The following is a 16,911-nucleotide window of genomic DNA, read 5'->3' as shown; positions in this document are numbered from 1 at the left end:
CAGGTACTGGAATAGAAACCGCATGTTGTCGAGGCTGTGTGAGTGTGTAAGCAGAAGCTGGCAGCACAGCACAGCACAGCACAACACAGGTGAGGCATAACGCGACGACCCAGCCCGATCTCAGCCCATCGGATCGGGGTCATCTGAGATAGGGAGTCAGTCGTGGCCCATTTCTTTCCGTTGTTGCTTTTTGGGACGGCACTGGCTGTTTTTTTTTTTTATTCGGATGGGTTCCACGGGATATTGGGCGAGGCATGGTTGGCTGTGCGATGTGCGCTGTGCCTTGCCTTGCATGACTTGCTTGACGAGATGCTCCCATGTCCAACCTATGCATATCAATTCATGCAGTACGGTGCCGAAGATGTAAGAGAGTAGGGCATGGGCATGGACAAGGCGCAGCGGGCCAACAGAGGATTGGAGAGCGGTAGAATTGCAAAACGCGAGCCGAGCCTGAGCTGGGCTGGGCCTAGAAGCATTGGATGTCGTGTATGATGGCCTAGAAGCTGGTTCCAAGCAGGTTTTTGTGATGCCATCAAACAAATGGTGTTGTTAGCATCTGTCCGTCGGGAACCTCGTGGCGCCCGCATGTTCTCGTCTCGTGCTCAAAAGCTCGAGCTCTGGAATTAAATCTCTCGTCAGGCCTGACGGGTTATCACTTTCCTGTACGACTCACAGTTGCCCCATAGTGGCCTTGATAGTGCAATCTTTTGCCGCTACACGTTTGATCCCGTGCCTTGCTCAAGGTGCGCTGATCCTTCAGAGGTTGACGAGACTCGACGTTCCAAAGCCACCTACGCCGTCGGGCCCCTACCTGCCTTACCTGCCCTTCCCGTCAATTCTTCCCCCTCCCTCTCTCACTCCCGTCTTTTGACTCTTCTTCTCCCTTAACTCGACGGCAAACAGACAATAAGAAACCCTGTCGCTGACGAAGCGAGCGACAATCAGCAGAAGCAACGACCACTAACAACACAACAACAACAACAAACCTTGCGTCGTTCGCCCTCCGCAAGAGTTAACGGCTCCTTGCCGCAGCAATAGCGCGCCCAGCAGTCTCAGCCGCCCTGCCCTCTGAGGCTCGCATCCACTAAATCCACCACGCTATCTCACGGGGGCTGTCTGGCTTTTAAACCTGGGCTGCATCCGCCGAGGATTTTGTCGACGCCCAAGACCTCACAAGTTCTCTCCTCGTTGACCTGATCGACCTGCCCTGACCTGGAACCTCGAAAGTCCCGACCGCCGTCCAACTAACTTGATTGCGTCACTCGTCCCTCCGAGTGGCTCCCCCTTCCGGACCTCGATACCCAGCAAGCCCAAAGCAAAAGACGGCGGCAGAACGGACAACGGCACTGCCGTGATTAGCTGGTCCCTAACAACTAGCGCTGGCCGGAGCGGGTCTTGCCTCGAGTGTTGGATCGGGAGCTACGGACTGTTACAGGTCACAGCCTCTAGGTATGTGCAGCATCTAATATTCAATGTCTCTCCCGTCCTTGAAGGGCAGCGTCACTCTAGGTCTCAGTGCCGCACGGCCGCTTTGACAGAACTTTTTTGTGATATTTTATTTCGAGATTTTCCTCCTGGTCTCTCTTGTTGTTGTCCCAGCTCGTTGCTCCTCTCGCTTGCCGACCCAGATCTGCATTCCCAACCCTCGTCACTAACCCAACCTTGTTTTCCAGTCAGTCACCCAGACAACTTTCCTCTCTGCACGGCCAAAAGTTCCTGCCACGCACCTTCAACCACGGCCACCGTCATCGTTTCTCGCCGTTTTACACGTTGGCTCATCCATCAACATGAGCCTCGCCGAAGCAGCTCCCATCACCCGCGGTGACCCATACGCCCCTGTCGACGCCGCCGACGACCAGCGATTAGGCGACTCGACACCTCGAGCTAGCGACTTCATGACGGAGCCAGACAGCCAAACGGGAGACGCTAAGAAGGATCCCAAGAGCAAGAAGCGTAGCTTCTTCGGTTTCGGCAAGAAAAAGACACCGTCTCTCACCAAGTCCGAGTCCCACAACGAGTCCAAGCCCGAATCCCAATCCCAATCTGAACCCAAGTCCCAGTCCCAGTCTCAGACTCCCTCAAACTCGAACTCGGCCGCCGCGAGCCCGCCTCTGATGTCCCGAGATGCTTCGAAGCTCTCGTCGACAGCGTGGAGCGCGCCCAGCGACCAGGCCTTCGTCCTGCCTTCGTCTCCGGGCCGCGGCTTCAGCGGCTCCCCACGACTCTCCTCCCCTGCGACGTCACAGATCTTTGAGCGTGATGTCCAGGATAGCACCGTACTGAAGCCGAACTCCCCGGCGATCCCGACGCATATCCAGACCGAAAACTACATCCCCCCCGTGCTCGACGACGCATCCGAGGCCATCACGAATGAGAAGCTTGACCCTGACACGGTGGAGATTGTGACGCACAGCTCGCATCAACCCGCTGCCGTGACGGTTACGGGGGCCAGCAACGGCCTTCCATGGTACGACCAGTCGGCCAGTGAGTGGGCAGCAGAGCTCGCTTCCTTTGCCGACCGAGATGCTGTCTCGGCCGACAACGCCTCAAACTACGGGTCTCTCGACTCCTCCGACGTCCGCCGATTATCCTTCATCTCGTTTGCCGATGTTGTACAGGCCGAGCACAACCCTCCCGCGGGCGTTGCGAGCTCCCGTGACAGCATCCACCTCGCAGGGCTCACATCTCTGCCAGCGGCGGTCAACCGATCTCCCTCGCCCATCCGATCCCCAGTATCGAGCCAGGGGCCCGAGACAAGCCCTCCTACAAGCAACCCCGGTAGTATGAAGGGTATTGAGTTGAGCCCGCCTCGGAAGCCTCTGGGAAGTCCCACCAGCACGGCCAACCTCAAGCTCAGCGTTGCTGGAAACGACCTCAACATTGAGACCATGAGCCAAGCTCTCCGACGGACGGGTAGCACCGATCTGAGCAATGTCCGCAGCCATCCCACAAGCCCGATCGAGGGGTCCAATCTTCGTTAAGGGCGATATGAGATGGAGGGGGTAGAGCAGATGAGGAGAGACGAGATGATATCCACACAGCAGCTGCAGCACTTTTACTATTTGGTGATTTCACTTCACATTATTCACTTCAACCACGATACCCTACGGGGATCGTCATTTTGATAGGGATCGATCGAGCATCGGGGACTCTGGAATCTGGCAATTGGGAGTTGGAAGAGAAAGTTCGTTAGGCGTCGAAATACTCTACGCGCACTACCGGGATTACGCACATGTTATACTTTTCTTGGTCTTCGTTTGTCCTTTGCTATCATGGAAACTGCAAATATTCTGCAGATGAAAGGTGATGGTTCAAGGTCCAATCAATTCGTCAATTTACTTTTACGTCTTTATTCCTCCGAAAGCGGTATCGTCAGGGAGACTGTGATAGCAGTGAGGTAACGGCCGACTTTTCTTTGCGTTACCTCGATTGCAGTTCATAGCAGAGGAGTGGAAAGGGGGGGATGGTGACGGTGGTGGACAGGCGCATGTTGCACATGTATCCAATATCATATTTGGCACGCCGACAAGGGATTTCCCTCGCCACAGAAAATGAGTACAACCACGTCCTTTTCCGAGACTACAGATTCAAAAGGCGAGATATGGGCATCAGCGGCAGGATCGTGACAACATGGAGATATGACAGCCGAGACCCTGATGAATTGACTCTGTTGCAGACATGTCATGAGGAAGTTGGCTCGGACGCGGCTAGACCGTCGAGTCTATCACTCATCTCTGACAGCTGAGGCTTGATCCGTGAAAGCCACAAAGGACATTATACTTTGGAAGCTCACGACAATAATAGGAAAAAAGCATTATTCACAAGCACAGAAGTCTCGAGCAGACACGGGGAGGGGTTCGCGTTTGCCGAGATTATGAGGGAGATTCTCGTCCCGGGTCAAGGGCTCCGCGATTACACGGAATGCCGAGTTTACTCATAGCCGTGTCATGCCATGCCATGTTGCAGGCAGACAACACCCATTTCGACTTGCCTTTCATGATGTGGATGACGGGGTGGGCTAGAACCGGTGGTGTGGCACCACATGAGACATGGATATCTTGGGCCTCTTTCAGGAGGGACATGTTGGGGCGGACGCCAGGAGCACAGTTGAGGCTGTCCAAACGGGAGCGGTGTGTAATGGTAAGCTGGTTTGCGTAAGGGCCTCTGGTTGCCTGTGTGCTGCGTTGCCTACCTAACTGTATGAACTGATGTCGCTGACTCTTGGGTCGAGAGATGGGCTGTGCTTAATTGCCCAGGACCTCTTTCACGGCAAAGATGGGCCCGCCCGCTCTCTTGTTTTCTGGGATAAGGTGGGCTTGGCGGGAAAGGAAAATCTATGTTTAGGAACCCCCAGTAATTGGTTCATCGCCCTTGTTGGTTCTATGTTCCTTGCAACAAGAAGAGTTTAAACCCCCCCTGGCTTGTCTCGGTGCTGGAATATCACACGGTTAGGTTGATCAAGGGGGGTGGCCTCCAAGAAAAAAACCGGACGAAAAGAACCGTAGCAATAAAAAGGAAAATAAGGATCTGAGCGGGAAGATGCGCTCTCGCGTAAATGTAGCTCTGCATTGTTGCAGTAGCATTTTTTCTGTATTAAAAAAGCAAATGCAGCAAAAGGGGAACCCCTGACAGGTGAGATCCCTCAAAGCAAGATTTGAGGCCCTTTTTTTTTTCCCAAGATGCGACACGTGGGAGCGTTCCATGCTGGCGGGACAGGACAGAGCCAACAGCTTTGTCTCTTTTCTTGTCGCGTGGCTTTGTTGGATCTTCTTCAGGGGTTGATCGAGGTGATTTCGACACTGTGCTCTTGTCTGTTGCAAGATCTTCAGGAGAATATCGACATTGCTTTTGGAGCATGTATGTACTTGGTAGGGTCAGGCAACTTTGGGCTCGCTAGTCACGAGAGTACGAGGCAATGTGAGTGAGAGCTGGAGTTGAGGCTGATCACCCATAGGAAACGGTCAGGTTCGTGGCTTTTGAGGCCACCCAGCTATTACCACTAGCCAGGAGAGTAATGCCGAGGCCATCATTGAGCTGTAGAGGGTAGGCCCAACAACTTTTCTTTTTGCCCGCACAAGAAGCGCATATCGCGCCCGGTGATATTATCTTGGGAAATCAATCGGCCGTCAAAGCCGGTGCTAGTCAAGAGACTGGGTTGACTTTCCTTGCTGACCACCGACAAGAGACGGGGCAAAGAGCCGATGTTACAAAAGAAAAGGCCCTGCCCGGCTTGCGCTAGCGGCTGCTCAGGTCTGAGTGCAAGATGCAGAAGCAAGCAAGTCAAGAAAAGGCACGATATCATAAACGGACCAGTCGCATTTGTTCCTGCGTGAATCGGGGAAGAATCACATCCTGCCCCGTCTGGAGGATGTTTTCTTTTTTTCTCTTCTTTTCTTTCTTTTCTTCATTCTTCAACGTCCGAGCGTTCTTTTTTGCCCTGTTTCTATAGCTCTTGTCAGGGCTAATCACCATGTAACGCGGGTCGAGTCGACCCTCCTCATCCCGCTGGAGGCTAGTGAACGTTGAGATTGGATCCCTGGCCTTGGACGATGATGGGCTTGGTCCCTTGTTCCCGGCGGCCCCCGTGGCCGTGCTGGGATTTCGTCTTAGCACAAGAGACTGCCTGCCTCGTGAGCTGGGGCCAGGGGGGGTAAAAGCCTCTGCCATAATAAGACGAGCATTGTCCTGCAGATTCTGTGATGTGTCTCTTCCTGATTATTCTTTCGACCCATCTTTTACGCATTGAGTGCCATTTGCTGGGGGGGAAGAAACCATCCGAGGATCCCTGCTCCGTGACGAAAGACGGTAGCATCCCCCACTGGCGGCGGATGCCGTGGGCTCCTCTCTTGAGAAACAAACTGGGCTTACAGGCGACATGGGATGAAACCTCGTCCAAGGGAAGGGTGCTTTGGCGAGAGGTGAGTGGCTAGAGTACCCGGAGGGGCGGTGTCTGAGGTGGTAGGGTAGCACGAGAACGAATGGCAGAAACAAGAAGGGCTGACGGAACATTCTATACTTTTGCCTCTAGACGACGTCTCAGGGCTCGATCCGGCGGCCTCAGGGGTTGACTGCTGATGTGATCCATGAGAGCGGAAGCTCCGCCGAGTCAATGCAAGAGAGTGAAATGCCTAGGTAATTGTAGTCACAGAGGGAACCTCGTCCAATTCCATCCCGAACAAGGGGATGGAACAAGAGTGCTCCATCTCCAAGCTCCACTGGGAACTGGGACCAGGGCCTCTTCTTGGTGCGTGCCTCCTCCTCCTCCCCCTCCACTGCTCCGGGTTCTTATCCCCGGTCAATTTTGACGATAACGTCGTCGCTGGTGCTAGCGATCCCTCTTTGGTGTGGTGTCTGTCCGGTCTGTGTTTCTGCTGCGACTCGGCGATTATTTAATAAAACAACCACTAGATAATTAGACAAGCATCTCGCTACGGCCCGCCTTGGTGTCTCGGGGGGCACCCTCGTTCGCCTCTTTTCCCCCTCCAAGCGTGGAACAGTACTCCGTAGCAGAAGGGTTTCTGGAGAAACAAGAAGAAAAAAGTTTCTGGGCAGAGCAGGCCTAGGCTGCTAGAAAAAGCCAAAGAGGGCTGCATGGCGTTCCATTGGAGTCCCTTGTGTGATCGGCAAGGAAAGCCGTCATTTGCTGTGTTCCCCCGCTTCTCGAAGCCAGGCCAAGACGGAATAAGCAAGTCGACGAGAGATTCTGGCTTTTTCTTAATTTTTTTTTATTTTTTACTTCTTCTCTTCTTTTCCTTTCTTGCTTCTTTTTGCTTCTTGGAATTATTGCAAACATCATCACATCTAGTCTTGCTCAATCCGGCAGTTGGCTTCGGTTGGGCAACAAACCTAACAAGGGCATTGTTCACTACCCAAGCATCTACTACTACAAGAGGCAAGCTCTGTCCCGTCCCGTCCGGGGGTGGCTGGAAACCCGGTGCCTGCGCTTGAGCCTGTGCTTGCTTGACTGTGGGTTTATCATCCATGGGCTCCGTCTGGCCTTTCCAACTGGCGCTGAAACGTACCTCGACTGAAGCTACTGAAAGTGCGTGTGTGGCGACCTGGGCTACCTAGACTATTCTACCTACGGGTCAAAAACCGAACCAAACCCACGCCCACGGACCCCAACTCCCGTCGTTCGCTCACATTGGATTCAATTTGATCCATCCATCGGGCCTGGCCTCGGGGTGTAGTAATTTCTACAGCTTTCCCCCCTCCCTCCCCGTCGTCCCCCAGTCCCAGTCCAGTCCAGTGCGGTGCTGTGCTGTGCTGTATCATACAAGTCGAGGCCACTCACCGCACATTTTCGATCCCTCCTAAAACCACCTGACGACGGCCATTTTATCTGAGCGCGCACGCGTATTCTTGTTCGTCCCATCTGATCTGGTCTGGTCTGGTCTCGGGACTTGCCATCCATCCATCACATCACTCTCATAACCCGTCCTGTCCTGTCCGTCCGTCGTGCAGTGCAGATGAGCATGCTCAGCTGCCGGTCCCGCGCGTTCCCCTCAGCTTGCCATTCTCTGCCGAGACTAAGCCCTCCTCCCCGCAACCGGTGATTGTGCCATTTGGATCTCTTTCTCAACAACCCGGCAACGACGACAGCTGCGATAATTTACACCTCTTTTTTTTTTCTGCCGCTGCGACATCGATAGCCGACCACCGAGACCCGTCAGACCCCACGCGATAGCGAATACAACCTCACCTATACGCCATCCGCACTACACTCCGATCCGAGGAACAAGCACCATCCGCATCCACATCCACATCCACGTCCAGCCCACCATCGTCGTCGCCGCCTCCTCCGACTTCTCCTCCCTCCTCCTCAGGTCTTCAATGCGGGACGAGCGTGCGCATGCAGATGTGGATCGGCAATGGCATAGGCTTGCCACCGCTGGATATGGACGGACAAGCCCACTTACGACCTGGCGCCTCTAGCGACTCTCTGACCTGGAATCAGACCTCGAGCTCCGAGCTCAACCCCCCGCGCGACCCCAAAATGGAGCGCTCGAGCGCCTCCAATCTGAGGTCCGCCTTTCGATCTACCCTCATCAACGCCGCCGGCACCATCCGCGCAGTCACCCCCGAGCCCGTCGAGCCACCGACCCTCAGCGTCTCTGGGGACTCTCAGCAGTCCTCCCGCGGAGCCACCTCGCAGCAGAGCTCGCCGCGGACCATTCCCTCGGGCCCTTCGAGGCGACAGGGCATGATATTCAATGATGTCTTTAGTGAATCGTATGAAAGCAGCGAATCCAGTCCCCCGCGGCATCTGCGACATACGAGCGGCAGCTTGCGGCCTAGGACGCGCACCATGGACACCTCCATGTTAGCCCAGAGGAGCGTACCTCCTACCTCAGAGCGACATCGCGTTGGTAGCGTAAGCTCCTCGGGATCATTACATCCCACAGACGAACCAAAGCTGCAGTCCGGTTCGCTGGACTCGCTGCACCATTCTGCTATCTCCGTGCGGGAATCGATAGCAGCCGCCAAGGACAAGAAAAATAGCCGAAGACTTATGAAGCGGCAATCGTCTCGTCCCACCTCTCCTCTTATCTCGCCTCCGCCGACAGTCGACTCGCTACCGCTACCCATCGCCACCGACGACGCAAACAAGGTTCTCCTCTTAATGAGGACACTATGCGGCCGGATGCGCGGTGAAATCGAGTACCAGGGTGAGACGGGAGGACCATGGCACAGCGGCGTGGCTTATATCGAGGAGGAAAAGGGATGTCTCATGTTTGACTCGGGTCAGAACGGCCCGTTCCATATCCCTCTGGTATCTGATCTGCGCGGCTGCAGGGTCCTCCCCGTGGATTATCCTGAGTTGACCAAGGAGTGTCTGGAGCTGGTGTGTCTCCAACCTCCGGTGGAAATTCTAATATGCCCTTTGGTGACGGAAGAGTTTGATCTATGGCTGGCAGCCTTGCTCTGCTGGCAACAGCTACGCCCAACCGGCGTGAAGCTCACCAACGGTAAACCAGCCAGCCAAGTATCGCCGATGAGACCGGAGCTCCGGAGACATGGCTGGTCACAAGAAAAGCACAGGCCCACGAACATCATCAAGGTTGGAAAGGTTATGCTGTGGGACAAGGGCCTCGCCGTTTCACCCCGGGCAATCGTTAAGCGGCCTTCGACTAGGGATCTCCGCTCACCGACTACCTCGTGGAGAAGAGTTTCATGCATTCTCCAGGATAATGGAGAATTCAAGTTGCTGACGGAGAATGACGTTACTGTTCTGTCCATTATCGACCTCTCACAACTCTCACGGTGTGCCGTCCAGCAGCTCGACCGAACAGTGCTTGATGAGGAATACTGCGTTGCCATCTTCCCCATCTACGCATCTACATCTACACATCTTTCCATTTTCCGGCCAGTCTACCTGGCTCTCGATAGCAGAGTTCACTTCGAGGTCTGGCTGTGTCTCCTGAGAGCATATGCGGTGCCGGATATCTACAAGCTCGATGACCCCAACGCCTCCCAAATATTGGAGCTGGACGATCTAGAATCAGAGTACGAGGGCGAGGTGTTCCGACTCGAAAAGACGATCAGCGTCAGGGTTACAGAAGCCAAGATCAAGGCCAAGCCGAGTGGGTTTGAAACACCCATACCAGAGAGGCCGGGACGCCCGGAGCCAGATCCCCTGGTCGGCAATTACCTAGCCGAAGTTATACTGGATGGCGAAGTTCGAGCGAGAACCACGACCAAGACGGGAACGAAGAATCCGTTTTGGCGCGAGGAGTGCGAGTTTACCGATCTGCCCCCAACGACACCGCTACTATCTGTTGTGTTGAAGAGGGTGGAGGGCAACCTCGACAGTTCGAGCAATCTCCTCCAAGCTTCTGTGGGACTGCCCAGAACTCGAAACCTGCAGGAGTTTGTGGTTGGTGCTGTTGATATTTCACTTGAGCAGCTCGAGCGCGGCAAGGATACCGAGCAATGGCTTCACATCTACGACGAGAAACACCAGTCTGTTGGACAAATGCTGATCAGAGTGACACATGATGAACACGTCGTACTCTTGTCGAAAGAATACCAGCCCCTGTCTGACATACTTCACCGCTTCCCCGCAGGCTTGACGAACCAGGTTTCTGCGGCTCTACCGGGACAACTGCGACGACTATCAGAGCTATTCCTCAACATCTTTCAGGTTTCAGGGTCTGCTAGCGAGTGGTTGATGGCCCTGGTAGAAGACGAAATCGACGGCATTGGAAACCAGGCTTCGATGAAGAAGTATCGATTTAGCAGCCGCCTCAAGTCAAACGACTCTATCGACTCGGGAACCGATCGGGAGCTCATTGTACGAGATATGAGCAAGTCTCTGGCTGGAGAAGCCAATCTTCTTTTCCGAGGCAATTCGCTGCTTACCCAGTCTCTCGAGTTTCACATGCGACGCCTGGGCAAGGAGTACCTGGAAGACATTCTACAAGAGAAGCTCTTTGAGATCAACGAGATAAATCCGAATTGCGAGGTGGATCCCAGCAAGACCCCTCACGAGGGAGATCTTGATCAACATTGGACTGTGTTGATCCACTATACGACTGAAGTATGGAAATGCATCGCAAACTCGGCCAACCGGCTTCCCCCTGAGCTACGACATGTTCTCAAGTACATCCGCGCTGTTGCTGAGGATCGCTACGGTGACTTTCTCCGTACCGTCACGTATACTTCAGTGTCTGGCTTCCTGTTCCTTCGGTTCATCTGCCCGGCGATTCTGTCACCAAAGTTGTTCAATCTTCTACGTGACCACCCTCGACCTCAAGCGCAGCGAACGTTCACTCTCATTGCGAAGGCCCTGCAGAAGCTAGCGAACCTATCGACATTTGGCAAGCGAGAGGAGTGGATGGAGCCAATGAATCGATTCTTGAACGTACAGCGACAAGCTGTCCGTGACTTTATCGATCAGGTGTGCAGCATCCCTGCAGACCGCAACGCAATCATTGTTCCCGCAGGTTACAGCACGCCCGTCACCATCCTTGGCCGACTCAGTCCCACCTCCAAGGAGGGCTTCCCGAGCCTTCCGTACCTGATTGACGACACGAGGAACCTGGCGGGCCTGGTTAAGCTGTGGGTGGATGCAAACCCAATTGACGACAAGAAGGACGAGGTGGATAACGAACTCCTCGCCTTCAATGACGTCTGCTTTGCTCTGCAGGAACGTGCTGATGCCTGCTTGGCCAAGGTCGAGACAGAGCGCGCTCACGAAAGCGCCTCATACGCAGCCACAGACGACCTGACTGAGTCTATGGAACAGGCATCGCTGATCGAGTCGCTCTCCATCTCGTATGGTGGCTCATCCACTGCCTGGAATGACGTCTACGAGCCTACTCCAGGCAGCTCTGGCAGCGAGGTTGCCGACGACAACAGCAATAACACGGCGACACGTAGTCGTCGACGCAGCAAGGAACACCGCCGGCACCACCGAGAGGGTTGGGAGCACCGCAAGCCTGGTGGTCTGCGGCATGCGAGCGCGAGCGCCAGCAGCACGCTCAAGGCCAAGAATGGACGTATGGGACGTACCATTCTCAGCGGCATCATGCGCATCGGCGGCCGCGGAGAAAGCCCCGAGTCCAAGGAGCCACGGTACAACAAGTGAAGGATATGACATGACAGTTTGCACTACAACAGCATGATGGAGAGCTAGTTCTCTCTATAGCCTCACGACTTGATGATGAAGAAAGAAGAAAGGACCATTTTTATACCACGCACACAATTTCCCCCCTTTTTCCTTGTCTCATACCCCCTTCCACAACTTTTTTTCCTATATCAACAACACGAGCATTGGGATGTGGGGATACGGTGAGGTTGGCAAACATGATTTACTCACATGCGAGGCGTTTTTTATCTTTCCTTTGTATGGTTGGAACATTGGCCCCCTTTTTCACCTCATGCGTCACCCTGATATCACCCTTGGAATCATAATCCAGGGGCAAAGCAAAAGGGTGCATGAGGTGAAACGAGAGCAATGTTGTCTACACTTTTTTTATGTTTGCCACGGGTGGCTTGGTGAGGCAGGGGAAATACCACTTTGTTGTTTCGGTACAGTTTTCTCGCGCAAAGGTTGAATAGAAGAGTTGGGAGCTTTTGCATGGAATTAGGTAGTCAAAGAAAGACTTGGTTGGGATGGGAAAGTTGGGGCGGGTTATTTGGTGTACCTCGGTCCATAGACAAAAAAGAACAGACACGGAGCATGTCTATTGTGATGCCCAAGAGTTGTTCCCAAGTTGTGCTTGTCAGGGGATGGATATATATCAACATGCACATGAACAAGCCTGGAAGCAACGACTTCACAACTCGATATAGCACGTAAAACGAGTCTTTGAATGTGGTTTATTGTAATTGGATGGTATCTCATTCGGCGCCGACTCCTGCCCGCTGTCCCTGACAAGGTGCTGTTAACTTGAAAAAAGATGGATTTCCTCCCCGCTTCCATGTCATGTCTCAAAACATCGCCGATTTTAATGCTTGCTCTCCCTCCCTCCCTCCCTCGGCAACAGAGGCGCCTTCTATATCTTTTTCTTCGTCTTTGCAAAAATCTCGAGTGTTTAGGTAAAGAACTTCTTGTAGGCGGCCTTCTCCTTCGCAGCACGAGCAGCGGCCTTGGTCCGGACGGCGTTGAGCTCCCTGGTGATGGCACTATCGTTGGGGGCAAGCTCGTTGGCCTGGGTCAGATCGCGCAGGGCAGCCTCCTCGTCCTTGAGACGAATGTAGGAGAAGCCTCGGCGGTAGAAAGCCTTGGCGCGATCAGCGTCCTTGACACCACGGACGTCGAGGGCAGACGAGGCGGCGCGGACAGCGTCGTCCCAAGCCTCAAGCTTAATGTTGAGCAGAGCCGAGTTGTTGTTGAGGGAGAAGCGGAGAGCCTCAAGCTCAGCCTTGAGCGAGTCGGGCTGGCCGTCGAGCTCGGGCTCCTCGTTGATGTAGCGCAGGCCTTTCTGGTACTTGTCGAGGCCGAGGGAGAAGTTGCCGGACTTGAATGCGGTGTTGCCGTAGTCCTTGCAGGCGGCGGCGATCTTGAGGACGGCAGGGGCGTCGAGGGTGTCGGTGCAGTCCTCGGGGAAGTCCTCATAGGGGTCACCGAGGGCGTCGGGCTGCTTGACGTCGGCGGCGAGGGCGGCGTCGCCCTTGAGCTCACCACAGTCGGCAATCAGGGCCTCCTTGGCGGGGCGGTCGCCCGACTGGGTGGTGAGGTTCTCGATCTGGCGGACGATGGACTTTCCGTTGAGGACCTCGCCAAAGACGACGTGCTTGCCGTCAAGGTGGGGGGTGGGGACGGTGGTGATGAAGAATTGGGAGCCGTTGGTGTCTATGGAGGGGTCAGTACGTGAGAGTGAGAAATCGCGGGGTATCATTGTAACATACTCGGCCCAGCATTGGCCATGGACAGGAGGAACGGGCGCTCGTGCTTCTTGGGAAAGGCCTCGTCGTCAAACTTGTTGCCGTAGATGGACTCGCCGCCGGTGCCATCACCAGCAGTAAAGTCACCACCCTGGATCATGAACTGCTTGATGACGCGGTGGAAGATGGAGCCCTTGTAGTGGAGGGGCTTGCCTGACTTGCCGATGCCCTTCTCGCCGGTGCACAGGGCGCGGAAGTTCTCGGCCGTCTTGGGGACGAGGTCGGCGTACAGCTCCATGGTGATGCGGCCGACGGGCTTGCCGCCGAGGGAGATGTCGAAGTAGACGCGGGGTCGCGCGGGGGAATCGCCTTCGGACGCCATGATGAGCTTGTAGTAGACGGAGGGAGAGCGGGCGGGGGAGGGTGAGAGAGAGAGAAGGAGAGTGTAGATGTCAGATTGAGGTTCAAGGTGGGGGAAGAGTGTAAGGTAGATATTATTAGATGTCCGAGTTGTTCAAGGTTGGGGCAGAGGCAGAATCGGAGAGAAGGCAACAGAAGAGGGGAGCTTCCTTTCCACTTCCGGAAAAGTCGCGATGCAAGTGAGCCCAAGATCGTGCGCTTATAAGTGGGTAAAGTCGACTGGGTTATTGTTGTTTCTCTGACACAGGTTTGAGTTGAGTCTCGAGAGGATGAGAATAACCGAGAGACAGAGACAGAGAGCTGTGTGGTACTTGTACTTGTACTTGTACTTGTAGTTGGTTATTAGTGGGCAGAAGCAAGAACCTGGCCGCCCTGTGTTATCCAGCAAGCAAAGTGGTTCCGAAATAGATTCGGACCAAGTCGAGAACATCAGCCTCGGGGCAATGCGGGGTATTGTGGTCTTGCTTGTCGTTTCTTTTTCCTTTCTCTTGTCTGGCAGAGAAAAGAGAAAAGAGGCCAACAGCCAGCTCAGCCGGGTGACATGAGACGAGGCAGAGAAGAGAGAGGCCCCAAAATACAAGGGCAAACGATTCAGCTCCTTTGAAAGGAAAAGCCTCATCGACGTAAGCAAGCAAGCATCAACGGCAACTTGAAGAGAAAGAGAGAGAGAAAAGAGACAACAAAGCATTGATTGACAGACCGGGGGGAGATGGGGGTACCCGGTCAGACAAGGCTATACAGCTACTATCGAGGGATCAAATATCAAGCCCCGAAATGCAACATGGTGAATCAGTATCGACTCGTTTGTTACACCAGTCTTGGCATGAATGGAGAACAATTGGATTTCTTTTTGAGGCAGAGAGACAAACTGTAAGATGTTTCAGACAACCAAGGGTATCACTACAGCCAAGACACATTCATTCCCTCTCATACGCAGTCCTAAAAGCCATCTTCTCACTCTCACTCTCTCTCACGGGAGGGTATTCACACCCGTGCCGCTCCCGGGTGGAACCTCCCTAACCATGGACCCCCGTCAGCAACCGGACAGGGGATAGGGCGGCCGATGCGCCTGCAACGGCACGCAATACCACCCACGCAACAGGGCTTACTTGCTTCCTCCAGCGTTAGGTCGGAGCGGGCTGTTTAAAATCTGCCCAACAGGGTCCAGTCCGCTCCGCGGGAGGGAAGATGCAAGCAAGCAAACCAGCACACATCTCCGAGACCCCTGATTCGCTGGCCCCTGGGCCCCGGGCTGTCAGTCTAGAGACCCCTGGTCCTGGGTCTGATGAGAGTCGTCCAGTGGTGAACCTGTGTGCCCTCTTTTTTTCTGTTCAGGTCTGAGACAAGAATGCTACCCTGAGCCGTTTGCGAGCCAACCTTTTCTGAGGCGGCAACAAGGCCGGCTCTCCGAAGGGGATGGGGGGACGCAAGGGAAAAGAGGAAGGAAAAAGAAGCAAAAGGCTCTGCTTGCGTGCGACGCGAGATGCAGATCCTGATTACATATCGGCCAATCGTTTGTCTTTAGCCCATGTTGTTGTTGGTGATGTCTGTCTTTTGTCTTGCCGTTTTGATAAACAGCAGAGAGAATCTGAGCCGTCCCATACCTTTTCCAAAGGCCGGTCCCTCCGGGTAATGAATGATTGCGTCAAGTTGCAGCAAGCAGGCTGGATGTGAAGTTTCACCTTCTTTTTTTTTTCTTGTGTAACGCAAGCTTGTCTGTGATTGTTGGTGCTAGCCCATCTAAAACAAAATTCCTCTAATTAAAGATTTGCGGCCGAAACACACATACACTTTTCCTCCCCAGCAAGCCTCCTCTATACTTCTATAGCCTAATGAACAACTTTCCCGCCATCTCTCTATAGAATCCTCTAGACAAGGAAGAAAAAAGAAATCGACTCGGTCTCGTTGTCTCTTAATCGGTCTTGGCGCCGTTCTTCAGCTCTAGAGTAACCTGCTCGTCGTCAGCCGAAACAAAGCCTCTCGAGTAAAAAAAAGAAAAGAAAATAGGCTCACCGGTCCGTCGTTGACGAGAGCCACTTCCATCATGGCCTGGAACTGCCCGTCCTTGACCCTCTCCTCCTGGTACCCGACTCGCACCTTTTGCACAAAGTAGTGGTAGAGCCGCCGCGCCTCCTCCGGGTTGGCCGCGCCGTGAAAATCGGGCTTGGCGCCCTTCTTGGTGCTGGCCAGCAAAGTAAACTGCGACACTGCATCCCAGCATCAGCTCGTCTCTTTCGACCGTGGCTTGCTAGGAGGGATGGGATGGGAGGGTTGGGCTGAACCTACCACACAGGACCTCGCCCTCAATGTCAGCTACGCTGCGCTTCCACTGCTCTCCGCTGTCAGATCATGTTCATGTTCCCCTCCTACACTCAAGTAAGTACCTTGCCTCCCTCGTCGTCGTCCCAGAGCTTCATCCGGAGGACCTTGGCCGCCATCAGGTCGGCCTCCTTCTCCGTGTCCCCGGGGGCCACGGCGGCAAAGGCGAGGACTCCCTTGCCGATGGACGAGATCATCTCCTTGTCCACCGTCACGGACGCCGACAGCACACGCTGCAGGATGACTGCTCGAGTGTCATGTGTGAGCCCCTCAGCCGTTTCACCTCTGTCGACTGCCGCGCCGCAGTCGAGACGGGGGAGGGGGTCTTGTCTGCACGTACCCTTCATATTTGGTTATGTAACTGAATTCTTGACCGTTTCGAGATGTTTGAGCTGAGTTGTCGACTCGGGCAATTTTTAACCAAGATCGGGAACCCTTCCGAGCTCTATAACAGTAGCCAGTAGCAGTAGTAGTCTTGGCATCGACAAGTGGACAACGCTGATGAAACCGGAAATGAGTCACCGGCGACTGCAAGGGCAAAAACGGTTGTGATATTGAAATACCTGAAATTGAATTATCTCTTATCAAACACGAAATGTTTTGTCAACTCCTGCCCGATACAAGATAGTCTACAGAGGATAGATACATTGCATGCCGTCTCTCGTCTTCCAATAGCTTCTGTGAATCCGTGTCATGTGAGATGCGCCTAGTGCTAGCGACGCCAAGCGGCAGCCTCGTGTACCCCACGTCATCCAGCAGTACCTCAGGTATCCCGCGATAGCGAATCCCTTAACTGCACCGCAACGCACGCCCTGAAACCCAATAATTCCACAACTTAAC

The 16,911-nt window shown here is 54.2% G+C and overlaps 4 protein-coding genes across 4 annotated transcripts; 2 read left to right on the top strand and 2 right to left on the bottom strand.

Annotated features, from left to right (window-relative positions):
* Positions 1–1,787: 1,787 nt before the first annotated feature.
* On the top strand, positions 1,788–2,981 carry NCS57_00766200 (uncharacterized protein; the record flags this gene model as incomplete). The annotated part of the gene is made up of 1 exon (XM_053057505.1): positions 1,788–2,981. The coding sequence occupies one exon, from the start codon at positions 1,788–1,790 to the stop codon at positions 2,979–2,981; it is 1,194 nt and encodes a 397-aa protein (XP_052913700.1).
* Positions 2,982–7,852: 4,871 nt separating this feature from the next.
* On the top strand, positions 7,853–11,590 carry NCS57_00766100 (uncharacterized protein; the record flags this gene model as incomplete). The annotated part of the gene is made up of 1 exon (XM_053057504.1): positions 7,853–11,590. The coding sequence occupies one exon, from the start codon at positions 7,853–7,855 to the stop codon at positions 11,588–11,590; it is 3,738 nt and encodes a 1,245-aa protein (XP_052913699.1).
* A 949-nt stretch (positions 11,591–12,539) lies between these two features.
* Positions 12,540–13,714, bottom strand: NCS57_00766000 (Peptidyl-prolyl cis-trans isomerase D; the record flags this gene model as incomplete). The annotated part of the gene is made up of 2 exons (XM_053057503.1): positions 12,540–13,300; positions 13,357–13,714. 2 exons carry the CDS (start codon positions 13,712–13,714, stop codon positions 12,540–12,542), a joined length of 1,119 nt encoding a protein of 372 aa, XP_052913698.1.
* Positions 13,715–15,664: 1,950 nt separating this feature from the next.
* Positions 15,665–16,418, bottom strand: NCS57_00765900 (D-aminoacyl-tRNA deacylase; the record flags this gene model as incomplete). The annotated part of the gene is made up of 5 exons (XM_053057502.1): positions 15,665–15,703; positions 15,766–15,959; positions 16,039–16,081; positions 16,137–16,315; positions 16,412–16,418. The coding sequence occupies 5 exons, from the start codon at positions 16,416–16,418 to the stop codon at positions 15,665–15,667; spliced, it is 462 nt and encodes a 153-aa protein (XP_052913697.1).
* Positions 16,419–16,911: the final 493 nt, after the last annotated feature.

The sequence above is a fragment of the Fusarium keratoplasticum genome, chromosome 5 (genome assembly GCF_025433545.1).
Source record: "Fusarium keratoplasticum isolate Fu6.1 chromosome 5, whole genome shotgun sequence".
NCBI lineage: Eukaryota > Fungi > Ascomycota > Sordariomycetes > Hypocreales > Nectriaceae > Fusarium > Fusarium keratoplasticum.
This window is presented reverse-complemented; position numbering and strand designations above follow the sequence as displayed.